This window comes from Limulus polyphemus, unplaced genomic scaffold (assembly GCF_000517525.1).
Source record: "Limulus polyphemus unplaced genomic scaffold, Limulus_polyphemus-2.1.2 Scaffold3431, whole genome shotgun sequence".
In the NCBI taxonomy this organism is placed as follows: Eukaryota; Metazoa; Arthropoda; class Merostomata; order Xiphosura; family Limulidae; genus Limulus; species Limulus polyphemus.
This window is the reverse complement of record NW_013669041.1, coordinates 13,841-31,801: the sequence shown is the minus strand read 5'-3', so window position 1 is coordinate 31,801 and position 17,961 is coordinate 13,841. Positions and strand designations below refer to the sequence as shown.

Here is a 17,961-nt window from a genome sequence, read left to right as displayed (position 1 = left end):
TGAAGCAGCATGTAATCATGTTAATTCATGGGTCCATAAACCAAGAAACAAGCCCCGAAGTTCATGCTGAAGCAGCATGTAATCATGTTAATTCATGGGTCCATAAACCAAGAAACAAGCCCTGAAGTTCATAATGGAGCAGCATGTAACCATGTTAATTCATGGGTTCATAAACCAAGAAACAAGCCCGGAAGTTTATAATGGAGCAGCATGTAATCATGTTAATTCATGGGTCCATAAACCACGAAACAAGCCCCGAAGTTCATGCTGAAGCAGCATGTAATCATGTTAATTCATGGGTTCATAAACCAAGAAACAAGCCCTGAAGTTCATACTGAAGCAGCATGTAATCATGTTAATTCATGGGTCCATAAACCAAGAAAGAAGCCCTAAAGTTCATAATGAAGCAGCATGTAATCATGTTAATTCATGGGTCCATAAACCACGAAACAAGCCCTGAAGTTCATACTGAAGCAGCATGTAATCATGTTAATTCATGGGTTCATAAACCACGAAACAAGCCCTGAAGTTCACAATGAGCTAATAGAGATATTCTGTAAAGAAGTTGTTCCAAAATTTAAACGAATGGTGACCTGTACCCTGACCTTACTCGTCACGAGTTAGCTACAATTCTCCTACAGAAATCGAGCACAACTGAAACACTGTACACGTTGATCAAACATAGACATTCCCAATGTCTCGGGAGTGTCGTACGGAATTACCCATATTCTACATCGAAAGAAATATGGCAAGAAGGATTTTTCCAGAATGTTGCCGAAGAATATGTAAGAAGATCAAGCAAAAACAAACTAAACTGTCATACTTTAATAACTATATAAAAATAGTGTGAATTGAAAAAATATATAAGATGTCCCACTTTCGCGCCAAATTTATGTACTGAAAGGCGCCTGCAGTTAAATAACTTGGAGGCAGAGTCAACGCTACCGGGGATGTGGCACGTGCATTTGAACGGGGCGGCAGGTTCTTGGGGTCACAGTTGTGTAAAATTCCTAGATTGGTAGAAGAGCGGGGCTGGGGGCATAGTCATCGTTTAAATAGGGCGGTAAAGCACTTCGCGCCGGCCCTCCTTGAAGGTGACCCCTTTTTTTTTCGCTGGCGGTCTTTAATAGAATTCAGTGATCTTTAACGCCAAGGCTACTATCGCTGTTTTAACTAATTCTCTAAGGGCTCACTTGAATATGGCCCAGTAGTTTGAAGTAGGTCATAGATAAGCTTTCAGTTCAGATGAAGATGAAAATCCAAAACTTTAGGCCCTTAGCTAGTGCACTTTTACAGGGTTTACAGAGTACAACATCAGTAAAGACAAAAATCACCTTATTACGATCCATACTGTTGGTATTTGTATGTGGAATTAATTTATTCAGCTTAACATTCAGGCGAGTTTCAGTTTTTGCGTTAATCAGGTTAAGCAGGTAGTTGTAATCGATTCGTGATGTTGTTTCTGACACCATACACACCTACCAACAAGGCACTACCTCAAAACGCTCTGGATAATGAGGGAAGATAAAATTCTAGCACGCTGTGTAGTTTTGTTTGTTTGTTATGGATTTCGCGCAATACTACACGAGGGCTATCTGCACTAGCCGTCCATAATTTAGCAGTGTAAGACTAGAGGGAAGGCAGCTAGTCATCACCACCCACCGCCAACTCTTGGACTACTCTTTTATCAACGAATAGTGGGACTGACCGTCACATTATAACGCCCCCACGGCTGAAAGAGCGAGCATGTTTGGTGTGACGGGGATTCGAACCCGTGACCCGCAGATTACGAGTCGAGCGCCCCCTAACCACCTGGCCATGCAAAGGTTGTTCGCAATTCAACGAACGAACGTGTACCAGTTCGACATAAAGTCTGGATACGACTTGAATGGGTAATGAAAGAAACTTTATTACAAATGTACAACGTTTCGGCAAGCTTGTCACCATCATATACAAGACATAACCTTGCCAAAACGTTCTACATGTGTAATAAAGTTTTCTTTCTACAACCCATTCAAACCATCTCCAAATTTTATGTTCCAAAACGCGAGGTCCTCGTCATCAAATTTAATGAAACCAAACAGCTTCAAGGACGTATTTAAACCTGATAACTCAAAAAAGGATTGCCTTCAAATGTGGTAGATGCAGTTCAGTTACAGGAGATTAACGAAAGGCTTGATAAATGTTTGAATGATAAAGACTGGCTTTGAATGTTTTATTTTAAAGTTTAGTGGAGGGAGTGGTCTAGTTGGACCAGCGAGTCCCTTGTACTTAGATTATATGTAAACAATAAACGTTATATGTGAGTTACAAGTTTTTTTAACACAATACTTGTATTTCTAGCTTATAGCCTACACAATAAATTTGATTATTCAAATATATTTTTTTAACCAAATGGTTTGTTACGTTACTGAAAAAACGTGTTCATGAAAACATATTTAAACAGTAACAAGCTGAATGAGCGAATGTTGCTAAAATGTTATTGTTTTTGTTTTTTTTACAGTAAAGCCACATTGGGTTGTCTGCTGTGTTGTAAATCTGTAGACTTACCGCTGTCCCATCGGGGACATTGCTAGAATGTTAACTCTAAAGAGATGACTGAGGAAGTTGACAGATCTAATTTGAAATAATTAAAAGGTATAGATAACAATACGTCACATGGTGGATCAGTGGTAAGTTTACAGACCTACAACGCTAAAATCCGGAATTCGATTCCCAGCAATGGCTAGAGTGCATATGGCCCATTGTGAAACTTTGTACTAAAAACAACAATATAACATGAAAACATCGACTTCTCTATTTTACTGACGTAGAAAACTACGTTTAGAATCCTGAAAAAGAATTTCGAGAACCCACAAGTGAAAACAAGGTAGAGTATATGTGTGTGTTATAAAATGTCAAACACACTACATTTGCCACATCCAATGCTGACGAGGCCTTTCGGCCAATACCAGCGCTCATCAGGCCGAGGATGATATGATACACACAGTAGTGGTCTGAACTATATATAATGTATATCATGATTTTTTATGAGCTGTTAGGATGTGAAACACTACTATTATTATGGTCAACTATTTCAAAACCCTCAATTTATTTCTTGAGGGGGGGATCTTTGAAATTACGTAAGAATATCCTACAGATTTCTAGTTTTTTAATTACGATTTCAATCACACACGATTTCAAGCGAATGTGCTGTTGTAACGACATCCAACAAAATTTGGAATTTCTTTTTATTAGAAACAGACTTTGAACTGGACTTAGTTAGTTGTGTCCCCCAGAAATACGTACTGTTTTCCACTGGACTTAGTTAGTTGTGTCCCCCAGAAAGACATACTGTTCTCCACTGGACTTAGTTGTGTCTCCCCAGAAATACGTACTGTTCTCCACTGGACTTAGTTAGTTGTGTCTCCCCAGAAAGACCTACTGTTCTCCACTGGACTTAGCTAGTTCTGTCTCCCCAGAAAGACATACTGTTCTCCACTGGACTTAGTTAGTTGTGTCTCCCCAGAAAGACATACTGTTCTCCACTGGACTTAGTTAGTTGTGTCTCCCCAGAAATACGTACTGTTTTCTACTGGACTTAGTTAGTTGTGTCTCCCCAGAAAGATATACTGTTTTCCACTGGACTTAGTTAGTTCTGTCTCCCCAGAAAGACCTACTGTTCTCCACTGTTTCTTCTTCTTCCAAGCATATTTCAATCGACCACCATTCCTTCATTTCTCGGCGGATTCACTTGAAACTGGATAGGATTATACTTTGGTCCAATACGCTCAGAGGACTTTTTAATTTTTTTATTTAGGCCTTTATACTTTGTGCCCCTGTGCGGTCATATATAAAGCAATCAAGATGAAAAGTGGTACAAATATGTATTTCCATGCACCCAACACGTTCACATACAGAAAAGTTGAATTTGTTAATTTTTAGTCTTTTTAGGGGGGGGGCGGAGTCAGAGCTCACAAAAAGCATAATTGTATGAGGTTTTGATTAATTACTCGGCCATATTTCGACCACTTTACATGGGATTTGGCACAAAGATAGTTTCTTGTAGGTCCCAAGCAGTAATACACAGTCTGTCTGATTTGCTGGTATCAATATCGACCAGGTTGGAATTACGTGGTGGAGACATGATGCATTTGGGAATGTTGGCTTCATTAATTATTTATTTTTCATTCATTCAAAACCAATAGTGCTCTTCCAAACATCTTTGTTGTTTTATTGAGCGATTCTAAATGAACCGATAAAAATGCTGCTTCAAGAAAACTTCAAGTGTTTAATAATTCAAAAGTTTTAGAGATTTAAAATCATAAATAATATTCAACGTTAAACTGGTACACAAGTGCCAAAATACTATAAGTTTGAGAGATTTATTCATCCTACCGATTGTAATGCTAATAGTTGGTAACTTTAGCTCGGACTTGTACCAGCTGAATACTATACGTAATGTAGAAATTAAATCTTCAACTAAGTGTTCTTCGAGTTCTAGATCTCCTACTAGGGAAAGAGTAAGATAGTCTTAAGAAATGTGGCATAGTTGCTGCAAGTTGAGATCAAAAGGCACAGAATGATGCAAGCTGGTGGCCATTCTCGTACACATCTACCTAAAAGAAGCTTTGCAATAAGCAGCCTAAACCTCCCACTGACTTACATTGTCCAGAGTAGAAGAAAGTTCCGAGCAAATATATCATTATGTAGCCATCTTCATGGCTCACAGACTCCGAAATGAGGCGAAGTAACTAGAAATGAAGTATGGGATGTCGTACTCGATTACAACCGACAACCATCATCATCAAAATGATGATGTCTACTCACAATATGCCGTGTAATGGGCAATTGAAATATCGAACTGTGAGCGCTAACAACAACTGTCTTCCTAAGATATATGTGCTGGGTGTAGCCTAGTGGTTAGCGTGCTGTACTGTGAAACCGATAGTCCACGGTTCGCATCCCGTTCCCGCAAAATTGTGCCCCTCAAATTGTGCGTCAAATTTCATTATTCAGTTATAGTAGACCATCAGTTAGCGGTAGGTTGTGTTGATTCCATTATTCAGTTTGTTTGTTTGTAATTAAGCACAAAGCTACACAATGGGCTATCTGTGCTCTGCCCACCACGGGTATCGAAACCCGGATTCTACCGTTGTAAGTCCGCAGACATACCGCTGTGCCACTGGGGGGCCCATTATTCAGTTATAGTAGCCCATTAGTTAGCGGTAGGTTGTGTTGATTCCATTATTTGTGTTGACTAGCTACTTTCTCTTTAGTCTATCAGTCGAAAAGTAGGGACTGCATAGTTGTGTAGCTTTGCGCAATTATCTGAAACAAACAAATCCAAGCCTTATTGTTTAACTAGGCCAAAGTTCATCAAGATAATCACACTTGAACATGGCTGGAGTTCTCTCTACCTTCTTATGTTTGACAATGTAATAACATCAGACCTGATTTTACATTCCGACTTTGACTATCCGGCTTGTAAGACGTGTATCTAATTCCATTGAATTAAATGTGCTTATTATCTTGCACAGCTGTTTAGTGTTACTTTGAAGATTGTTGTTCACCATCTTGTATTAATTCACGCTGTGTGATTGTCCACGAACTCCTCTATCAGGATCACACTTGGCAGATGGACTCGAGGTAGTCCTTATCTATATTACGTAGCCCTTACCAAAGAGTCATAAAACGAGCTTGGAAAGTCACCAAAGCATGGTGAGGTCTAAGAGTACGTTGTCAGGGACGCTGAATTCGATGAATCTAGTATCGAATTTCGTGTTTCTTGCCCGTGTTCTCAAAAGATGGGGGGGGATAAAGCGTGGAACACGTGCTCGGGTATCACAGGCGAGTGTCCTAACGGGCTTTGTTGGAGTAGCTATAGAAGCACTTAGAAATAATGGTGGAACTCTATCGATAAACTGAGTGAAGTACAGGTATTTTATGTTAGTTAGCATAAATAACTAATACTATTACTAAGCCTTACAGAACTTAAAAGTAATGAAATTACATTTGCTATTAAATAATGGATTGTAATAAAAAATATATTTCCTTTCCAATAATTACATATTGGAGTTAATTAAGTATTATTCCATTAATTGTTCGTTAGTCATTAATATATTTTCTTTGATGGTGCTAGATATATTCACCTGGATTAGTTCACAATTTAGTAAGGTGGGGAAGACATGTTATCATAACTTGCATGCTTTTTTCAGAGGAAAATAATATTAGACATAAAAAAAAAACTTTATAAATCTACTTTCTAGCTTGCCAGTAGATTGTTTAATATATAATGTACAGTTACCAAAAAACAATTGTATAGGCAGAAATGTAACTAAAAATGATAAACTGAAACTCGTATTCTACTTTTTACTTTCCACATTCTTAACACAACAGGCATACGTTACAACACTGAAGGACTCCCTGGTTTAAATGTAATACCCCCCTGCCCCAGATTATCGAAGGCCTATTGAAGTTTTTAAACATAATTCACAGGATTTTTTTAAAACAGAACTTCTCGATAACAGGCGACTGTGAACAAAAGACAGATGTGCTTCATCACAGCAAACCACTTGAAAAAATGTTTACTACAAAAATTAAGATTGAATATTAAAAACAGATCTTAGTGCAAAGTGTAAAACTGGTGTGTGAACAAAAGACAGGTGTGCTTCATCACAGCAAACCACTTGAAAAAATGTTTACTACAAAAAATCAAGACTGAATATTAAAAACAGATCTTAGTGCAAAGTGTAAAACTGGTGTGAAAATTACAGGTGTTTATGCAATAATGTGAATGTAAAATTAAGCATAATAACTCTTCCAGCATTATAGAAAACTTATTGTTTATTACTGGTGTGTTTTGTTGATTCAACACAGGAAAGTACTAAAAGAATGTAGAGAAAACAGTAAAATTATTTGTTTCTTTCAAATGTTGTGCTTTCAAAAATGCAATTTCAGGGTGATACGAGAACAGCTTATGTTGATTGTAACAAAAATGCCACTGTTTACTTCACTTATCATGAATTAATAGAAGAATAAGACACACACAAATACATTAAATATTGACATTAAAATGTGCACTTTTTTTTAAGTTGCATACAACTAAATATAATGTGTAGTAAGGTTCGTGGTTGAATACAATCTTGGTAACCTAGGATATATTATAATGTTTTTTTCTGAGTTATTAATGAATTTTTATGTAAGTTATTTAGTTCCTTAAACTAATGCTTCATAATTCAAATTTATATAATTATTTCTTGAGTCATGTCATGTAAACAATATGCAAATAATTTTCAATAAAATCAACTTGCAAGTATTATTATTAATTTGTTTATATATCTTTATAATGTGTTTACTGTTTAAAAACAGAATAAACAACTTTATTATTACATATTTGTGGCACATGATTCCACAATTTATTTGTGACAAATGAACTCACAGCATGCAAGTTTTACAAAATGTATTACAAGTAACCTACATGTGTATGGATGACTTCAATGCAGTATGCTATACAGCTGTAATCTGATCCTTATACTTCCTGCTTCAGAAAGTGATCTCAGTACTGATTCAAAGTTACCATATCCTCAACTATGTTAATAGCACCATTACTATTTGAAATTAGTGTTCATTTAATTGCAAAAATTAATTGCTTATAATAGTGTGATTGAATGAACTTTTCTATATGACACAGGGTTATTCCCTTTCAAAAATTCAAGCTACTTTCAGATAAAGCTAGGAGTCCAATTAAATTCATAAGTATGCTGTGAAATACTATTTTTATCATTTAGACAAGGTTATGTTTTGGTATCTTTAATTCACCAACGTGTAATGAAGATAAAGATAATATTTGATCACCGTATTAATACACTATGGAAGAAGCTTTTCCCTGTGGTAGATAGTTTATAGAAGCGAATAGAGTAGAAATTTCAGTTGTATACAACTGCAAGTTGATAAAAATGGGTAGTTAAATACTCACCACTGGCAAACATGACTGTGAAAGAGAATACTAGCTTGTTAAAATATAGTTTTGACAGCAGTGTTAGCAGAACTGAAGTAATAATAGTTTATAACTTATAGATCATCTCTTGAATTTCTGTCAGTTAATATTCAGTGTAAAAAACTAAATTCATTAATTTTTTTTTGCAGTCTGAAGCTTGATTGACAATGAAAACAGATATCCAGTTGTTGTTATGATTATTAGCCTACATGAACACTATAGTTTATCATATAGACTAGTAATCATGACAACTATTAATATCCATAGTCTAGAAACAGAAATCCAGTTTATCTGATGTCAGTCCTGACGCCAATCTGATTAACTGTGGAGGTAACATTAGTTTCATCAGTTTTTAACTGGCTTTAGTATTCATTGAGTCTAAATATTGTTAATAACACTTAACTCTAGCTTCTAGCATTTGTTTTTCTGTGTCTCAAAGGGAAAGATAACTTAGTTGCATAAGTAACAGCAATATCACAAGACAAAGTGACTGTGTATTCATTCAGGCAACCAAAGATTTGATACATGGATTATTATTTTCAGTATTCAAACTCTAATAAATAAAAAAAAACAACAAACAAACTAGTTTGACATTGTAGAATATGATTACATAATACAATTAATAGATTGGTATCAAAATCCTCATAACCTGTGGATTCAACCAAATGCCACAAAGAGATGTAGGAACCCCTTTAGCCAATTAAAAACTAATTTTTAACATTTCAGGTAACAGAGAATTTATTTTCAGTTAATAAGATTTAAGATTATTGTCTGTATTAAATATTTTTACATAATGGCCCTGTACAAGTTACTGTAGTGTAATGGTCTTCATCTCTCAGTCAAGCACTATAATTTGTGCAGGATATGTAAATGTAGGCAAGTTATAATGGCTTTAAATCTTGCAAAATTTTTAAAAGTTTACTGTTTAGTACAGCGACCTTTAGGTTCAAAGACTACTCTATATATTTGTAAAGGCAGCTGACTGAAACATGAGTTGGATACAAGCCAATAAAAACACGTTACTCTCACTACATAGTGTAATATTTAAATTCTTGATGCTTTGTGAAATGTTTAATTTATATTCATTTTTACTTTGATTTCTATTTCTGTAAGGATATCAAGCCCATATTTGGTGCCGATTGTACGGACATGATAGTTTCAGTAGACTTTATAATATACTAATGAACTAGTCAGTGTAAGTTATAACTATAAGTTATGGTATAACTTACAAGCATTATTACGTGTACACGTGTGCTTTAAATTTAATTGGCCTTTATAGCTATACACAAGTGAATATTAACGTACATGCAAAGAGAAAATTATTTTATTTTTAATGATAATATTAATATACTAATTAACATTAAATAAACACTGCAGCTACGTAGGGCGCGTTGGCATACGTAACCCTGGATACAATTTTCATACAAATATCCACATCACGTAATAAGTTATAATAAATTAATACACGTACACTAAGCAGAGCCAGTACCTATTCTTTTAAAATAATACTACGATACACTATACTTCTCAAATTAAAACATTAATAGTGTTGCTTAAAAGAATTAACTGTTCAAATACATACAAATTTATCATCTGGTTTAGCCTAACTTAATCTTTCAATTTATGATTTTATCATGATATTTCAATAAAGCTACGTTTTGTTGTTGTTTTTTCACATAATACACATATTAATATTCTGCAAACGCACATATCTTTAAATATACATTTATAAATTTACTTACTCTGTAATTTGTAAAGATGTCTTGCCACAGTCTACTTTCTTTATCGATACTACTACCCGAATTGTAATGTAATCGTACTTTCAACCTATGTTACTATATAATATTGTATTCAATATACTTCCCTCAGCAAGTCGCTACTGAGACTGATTTGTTATGTTACAAGAACAAAGTATAAATATACACAATTGCCACTAGATGTCACTAGTGTAGCTTTCAGTGTCTTACTACAAGATAGGAAAGAATTATTATCATTTGTATCTTTGTATTTGGCTGTTGTAAACATATAGATAACTCGTTATATATATATATATATACTTTATATTTAGTAGAATTAAAAAGCACTCACAAGAAGCCGTCTCATTCACAATTGTACTTAACTTTATACTATTATTTGTAATATATTTTAATACTTAACACGTTTTTTTTGTTTTATTGAAATTTGCTCAAAAACTACTCTAGAGTTTTCTGTGCTTGTCGTCCCTAATTTTGAAGTCATAGACTAGATGAAAAGCAACTAGTCAGCACCACTCACCGCCAACTCTTGGACTACTCTTTACCAATGAATAGGCGAGATTAACGTTCAATGATGGAACTTGATCCGCAAATTGCGAGTCGAGCGTTCGAACCACCAGGTAATGCCACATATAACACTTTTTAATGACAAATAATAATAGTTTCTTAAGATTTCCTTAAAGCCAAAGAGAAAGCAGTGAAAATTAATGTATTATAATAAAATTAACTTTTTCTGTCCTGAAAATGCGCATGTGTGTGCACTTCATTTCAACAGATGTTAACAAAAGGCAGATGTAAAGATAGTCAAGTAAACACTTTGTACAACAACATATTGAAGTCGTATCTAAGTTTCTAAAAAATGTCTAACTGTTACGTCTCTGGTCGTTAGTTAATCTCCCGTATAATTTCTTTCCGATGAAACTTTAACGATACAAGTCCTTTCTTAAATAAAACTGGTTTATTCTTTCTGAATAAAACTTTGCAATACACTTAATTTCCACAGTGGCGCTATAACAAACGCTATAATTCACAACGTGCTCGACTCAACTGTCAATTACACATATATTGTTGCCGTCACTACTTGGCGGCTTATATATACAAGACTACCGTATATCTAGTAGCCTCTCGAGACTTCAGGAAGGGATAGGATCCTTCTAGAAGTCCATGACGTGTTACTAGGGTCACGTGACCCCCGCTGTCGTAACATAACGTTAGGTCGTACAATAACATTATAAATTTTTCTTTACCGACAGTATTAAGTACGGTAAAGTTTTAGTCGTAACTAAATCAAAACAAAAAACCTACACAAGTTACAGTGTTAATTTATATCTATCAAATATAGGCCGTACTTCATAAAGACTTAACTAAGGTTAGGCCTAAGACAAGTGGACTCACAGATTTCGGAGTTTGCGATTAAAATTCTTTTGTATAAATCCTGTATTTAAAGAAGTGCAATTGCAATAAAGGTATTAATTTGACCGCAAATGTTTTGTGGGTCTCTGCTAGTTAAAAATATTAAAATATAGGTGAATAAATAGTTTATAAGAACAGTAAAATGCATCTAATCTATAGCAACATTTCGAGTAACTATTCATCCTTAGAAGATGCAATTAAACCCGGCGCGGAGCAGTTGCTGGAAACATCGCTAAGTAAAGTTAGTTTGTTTGTATTTTTAAGTGTCGTGTCAGTGATTTTATTTGATTGCATTTATCTACGAACATTGTGAAAATTCCAATTCTTCTAAAAGCGTTTTTCTTTTACGTAACGTCTATCTTTAGAGTCAGTGTTGAACCGAATATGATATGACAGTTCCATCGCTGATCAGTATCGTTGCATTTTTGAATGGCCCGTCGTATTTAATTAGAGCAAGTAGTGATACCGCGTGATTAGTCACTCTCAGTACAACACATTTGAGACCTGAACGATGTTGGGGAATTCTGCTGTCGATGACTTTTATACAATGTGCGGTACTACAACAATATTTCCCCGGGCAGTACAGATGCTATACACTAGAAAACAACAGATCAAAGACAGCTAGAACGAAATAAACTTAACGTCTTTCTCGACTACGTCTTATGAGAAACCCGCATATACAAAGAACGAAGAATAAATTTGGAGCAAACACTAGAATATTACAAAAATAAAAATAAATGACATTAACACATTCTTGTATTTATGTTACGGCCAATATTATGTTGCGTTGTATGGTAATGAAATCCTAGGAAGAAACATAAATAAAAGGTAATTAGGCTATTATTAAATAATAGTAATAATTTTTCAAAGGATGAAAAGTAATCTTATAGATCTAGATAAAAATAATGAAATTATATTAAAAAAAAATAATCAAATATAGAGACAAATAAGTAGGATGACTTTGGCGGTTTAAAAATTTTGATTGGTTAACACTAACTTGAATGATCCGTGCGTGGGATGTTTGAATCTAGCTAAGCTGAGGCGTGATCTTATCATCATGCGTTAAATATCTGATATTCATAGTAGTAACTTTACGTTGCACGTACATCCTGTAAAATATGAGAACAATGCGAGTTATTTAAGTTGGGTCGTTTATTTCTGGTATTAATGTGAGTTTTGTCGGCGTATTTAATTATTTTTGCCTCAGTATGAATTATTTAATTTGAATTTTAATCATACGTTTTTTAACGATTTAAGATATTATCACTCCGTTTCAGCACAATATTTTGCTAATTTGCGACTGTAAGGTGTACGAATTGGTAAGACTAAGACTTGTTAATAGTGTTATAAATATAACTATAAGCTTACTATAGTAATTTGTAATAGTATAGCACTGACAACGTTAACAATAACTGAATAGTGAATTACAATTAACATTATCAACAAGTTATACTAACAACATAGAAGAAATATTACAACGGTGTGAATTATGAAATCATTGTTTTCCTACAGGCTAGAGCAAAACTCTGGCTCTATCTTAACCTGTTTTCATAATTTATTATTATTATTATTAAATTACCTGATAATTTGTTACTTATCCCAGATAGCTAATATTAATATTACTAGTACTAGTACGTAATAGAACTAGAAGTATTATTAGTAGTATTAGTACTAAACAGTCTTAGTAAAACTAAGTGTTGAATCTAAAAAAACAACTTAAGCAGTATAAAACGAATATTTAGCCTATATTTATAAATTATAGGCTAAACAGCTAGGCAGGTAATATTTTTTTTATTTTACTAAGTTGCCCTATAGCTAATTATGTGGATCTACTTTTGTACTTTTTTTTTTTTTTTAACTTGTTTGATATGGTTAAGTGAGAAAACTTATAAAAGCAAATCTAGACCACAAATTTTATATTGCTATTAATACTAATAACTGCATGTTCGGGGTGTTTGATAAAATAACTTTCCAACAATTTTAAATGTACATTTGTGTCTTAAAATGGATCAGAGAAAGGAATTTTAGATGGACTTAACATCTGTTATTTGTCATAGAGTTATTATTTAAGAAAAGTGAAAGTCCTATGTATGTAGTGGGACAAGATCAAGCCTTTCTGTTATAGCTTTACTGAAAAAATATAGTTACAGTTAGATCATTTTTGGTGCTTATAACCTAAAAATCACAACTGGTATGAAATTATTGGACCTCAACTTTCAAGGGATCTATACATCATCCAATTTGCTCCTAAGATTAAACTACAGCATATAAGGAAAAACCATAAGAAAATTATGACCACATTTTTAAGCCATAATAGCTTTATTGAATTGTTTAGGATTTGTTGACTTTATCATGAAACTGATGTTTCTCAGAGAAAATATTTGAGAACACTCCTCTAAACAAGAACAACAACAAATTAGTTTCAAGGCTGACCTTGATGATCCAAATGACCATCTGACACTTTTTTTTGTGTGTGCTGGTGTTATAAGAATAGTGTAAGTGGTGGAATAGTAATCACCCCCTTAAAATGACATCTATATCCACCACAAACACAAAAAAAACATCCAGAGTTAAATGAACTCCTCATTCACACTTGTAATTATCTGATAACCTTTTCAGAATGAATTTAAAGTTATAGTATCAGCAAACACTAGATTATTAGACAGGTTATTCTACAAGTAGGTAACCTACAAAGAATTTGCATGGATTAATAATAAAAACAACATTACAAAGTTATGTCTGTAAGGGAAATTGTATAAAAAGCAGAGTCCTATAAGTACTGGTTACTGAATCAAATAGGTGTATGCCTTAGAATCTTGGTAGTGGGTAAGGTAAAATCTCTGATGTTTTAGCACAGGTTTTCTTAAGTATACTGAAATTTTGAAATGTGATGAAGCTCGTAGGAAGTTTAGCATTTAATGATTCTCAGCATGGTTTTAATAAAAGGATTTTCTTATTATTACTGACTTAAAGGAATGTCCACTTGATGCCTATCTTAACTTTAACTTGCAGTAAAACTTTTGACAGTGTGCCTCAAAAGAAAATAATTAGGGAGAATGATGTTTACTAATTTATGGAGTTGTTGTAAAAATGGGTAAAAAAACCTGTATTTATGGAAACAAACAAACAAAAAATGGTGGGAAGTGATAAATAGACATGTGCTTTTAGAAGAAGGAGGATGTGTCTTTGGTTGTCAGATAGAAATATATTGAGCAATTTAAAAAGTACAGTGTATGAAATGGTTTCAGAGGAAGACGAATTTTGTCAAGACCTGCAGAGTAAAGAGTTCGGATAAGACTTGCACTCGAGAGAGGGGAGAGTTTTCACAGGAAAACAGCTAGTTTTCACGCAATTTTATCAGTGGAGTATTATCAGCGACGGGAAGTATGTTTGAAGATATTTCAACCAATCCTGTTGAAATGGCACATGTTAGGTAAGGATGCAAAGCTGTTGATTCTCTGTTTACTGGTATTCACGTTCTTTATTTTTAAGATTAAATTATATATCGTGTTGGGGGACCAAAATCTTAAAAATAAAACTTTTGTTGTAAAGCATTAATGAAACTGTAGATGTAAAAAAATTAATGAGGTTATTAATACATTACAATTTTATGATCACTGTTGAACATGTTTCCAGGTTTTAGCTGTTAGTAATAAATGTCATTGCTAATAACATCCATCATTATAATTCTAGATTTGGCCCCATTAAATGTCTCATTGACCCCCAACCCCCAATTAAGAAAAGTTGGAACCAGTAGGACTATTACTTAGTCTTTCTAAATAGAAAATGAAGATGTTATTTTACAAAGTTTTCAAGTCTCTGATAGGGGAAATTTTTTCTGATCAAGTGAACTGAAAGCTAATGAAAAATGTAATATCCCTATATCTATCAGCTACATGAAGTGTATATAGATCAATACCATTAACACTGATAGGAATGTGTATAGGGAGATTAGTACAAAAGAAACAAGCTACAACTGTAGTTGAGGATGGGTGTCTGCAGAACATTTTCCAGGGAAAGGCAAAGTTTACTGGGGGGGGAAGAAGTATGAAACTGTGAATTTAATAAAAAAAATTCATATACATATGCTGAATGAATGCAAAAAGAATTATGTTTCTCAAGTTCCAGGGGGAGAGACTCTCTTGCCCCCTCACCCCTGCAGATGCCCATGGTTGTGGGGGATAGGGTTAACGGTCTACATTGTTTATGGCGTCAGTGGATAGGGTTAATGGTCTACATTGTTTGTTTATGGTGTTAGTGTTTAGTTTAATGGTCTACATTGTATGGTGTTAGAAGATAGGTTGTCATGATATAAAAGACTGTTTAGTGTAGATGTTATTGATTGATTTGTTTTTATGAGTGAATATTTTATTATTGTTTAGTTTTCTTATAATAAGAGTTAAGGGCAGATGATTGTGGGAGGTTTTGTTAATAATTCATTGATGTTGAGACTATTGAACGTTGTGTGCAATACATGGACGTCGAGAATATAGAATCAGAAGGCGGACAGACAATTAGGTGATAAAGATATAAATAGCATGAGATGAGTGGGAAGCAGCAGACAGCTAACAAAGATGAAAGTAAAGTTAGAAAAGGGAAATTTTGGCAGGAAGTTAACTACCATAGAAGTGATAGGCCTAACGATTAATATGTTAGAGTAAGACTAACAGTAGAGATGGAGATAAGACAAATAATTTATTCCGTCAATGCATGGTTCTAAAGTAATTGAATCAGCCTGAGTGCACTTTGACAAAAGCAACAGAGGATCTTCAAAAGAAAGAAGACCAAATTATTACGGTAACCCACACCACAATTGTAAGTGAATCACACATATAGAATACTAGTGCAATAGTAATAGAGAATATAGTTCGGCTTGTGAGCTGAAATTCTTAAGTAATTGAATAAGCCTAAGTAGACTTTTGACAAGAAGGAGAGAACTACATGTATTTTGTCTATGATATTCCCATAATATCTATAGTGTTGAAGAATTTATTGTACATACATTAACTTGTTCTGAATATATGTATATATACGTATATATACATTATTCTGAAAACAAGTAAAGTATGTGATGTTTATTTATTGTTGAATTTATCGCTAACAAGTCAGGCACCAACTATAGAAGAATTCTAAGCCCAACAACATAGTATATATTTACACTTTTAAGAAATATAATTAAAAGCCTTTTTATTTTGACAGTTGACAAAAAGAATATATATATATTTAATTCTGACATAGGGTTAATAGTCCACATCGTTTATGGTGTTAGTGGATAGGTTTAACAGTCTACATCGTTTATGGTGTTACTGGATTGGTTTAATGGTCTACATTATTTATGGTGTTAGTGTTAGTCTACATGTGAATGTCAGTATTCACAGGTATGTATAGTTACTCTCAAAATGTAGTTAAAGTTAATTAAATCTTTGCAAGGCATATAGGGTCAGTTCTTTCCAACTCTGGTTTCAAGTGGCACAAGCAGATGAGAATGATGAACCATTTCCTTTATATGGGATGCCAGTCCACTGCAGGTTACCCCCCAGTGGGTAGACTGGAACAAATGGAGTAAAACATCTTGCTCAGCTTGATGTGGACCATCCTCAAATCACAACCAGCTGAATACGAGTCCAAAGCATGAAGCCATTAAACCATGTTACCCCATTAAAACATAGTTACTGGTTTATTCTTAGTAAAGGTTCTCTTCTTATATTTAAAGATAAGGCTCATAAAAACTTTACAAAAGAAAATTCCATGATCCATAATCAAATTACCATGTAGGATTAGACTTGCACTTCCCTGCCATTCGCACCCATCCACTTACCATTAAATGTGCCCGCCAGCAGAAACTGCAACAGTCTCAGGTCTAATGAGGTATAAGACCTGAGGCTGGCTGACATGAAGTTTAAATACATTTTATTTTTTACTTTAGTTAAGCCAGTTATTTGATTCATTTTTTTTTATAAATATTGAGATTTCATGACTTTATCAGGACCATGAGATGAACTAATATTTTTTCCAGTATGCCCAGTACTGAAAGATTTGAAAATTTCAAAGATATGTTTACCGTGAAATAATTGTTTATTTTTTCCAGGTTATTAACCTCAGAAAATGGTTTCTGTTGGGTATTTTATTAGTTCTGTAAGTGAAGTGAGAGGGTAATATGTTGAATGGTGAGCTTATTAACCCAAATTACCATGTGTCACCTGTTGGTTCTTATACACTACCTTCTGCTTGTGTAGTTAAACTTAATAAATAAAAAATTTCTTATTTTTGCATTTTTATACATTTTACTCTTTGTAAGATCATTATTATCACTAAACATTTGTGATAAAGTTTTACAGAAATTGGACTTTTAGTAAGTGGCAAATTCAAACTGTTAAAATATCACAAACTTACCCAAAACATTCAAATATATCCATTTTTCAGTTTGATTATAACGTGTCATTTATATGATGTCATCAGTACTAATCACAAATTTTTTAAATTTCTCATAAAATTTCAGAATTAATTTAATTAAGTTGTTTATATGAATATAACATAATGTTTTGGGACAACATGGGACCTATTGGTCCATCTCGGCTATTCTATCTTCTAATCTAAATTAAAATGATTAAAAAATAATAATAAATAAATATATAACTAAATAAAAAAAAAATTAAAGCCAGCCCTTTTCATTTATATATTTATCAAGCTTTTTCTTAAACTCACTTAAATTTATTGCCTCTGCAACATCTAAAGGCAACCCATTCCAAAGGCCAAACACCCTGTTAGAAAAATGAAACTCTCTCAGCTGAAGATGACTCCTACCTTGCCAAAATT

At 33.7% G+C, this 17,961-nt stretch overlaps 2 protein-coding genes across 2 annotated transcripts in view; one reads left to right on the top strand and one right to left on the bottom strand.

Moving 5' to 3' along the window:
* Positions 1 to 9,865, bottom strand: part of LOC106469338 (carnitine O-palmitoyltransferase 1, muscle isoform-like) — a 66,093-nt gene extending 56,228 nt beyond the window's left edge. The window contains exon 1 of the mRNA XM_022397835.1: positions 9,721 to 9,865. The gene's annotated coding sequence lies outside the window, so the exon portion shown is untranslated. The remainder of the gene's footprint in view (positions 1 to 9,720) is intronic.
* LOC111088260 (neuroepithelial cell-transforming gene 1 protein-like) overlaps positions 8,227 to 17,961 on the top strand; it is a 22,570-nt gene continuing 12,835 nt past the window's right edge. The window contains exons 1-3 of the mRNA XM_022397836.1: positions 8,227 to 8,308; positions 10,180 to 10,352; positions 14,394 to 14,578. Coding sequence (XP_022253544.1) covers positions 14,532 to 14,578 — 47 coding nt within the window. The 5' untranslated portion in view covers positions 8,227 to 8,308; positions 10,180 to 10,352; positions 14,394 to 14,531. The remainder of the gene's footprint in view (positions 8,309 to 10,179; positions 10,353 to 14,393; positions 14,579 to 17,961) is intronic.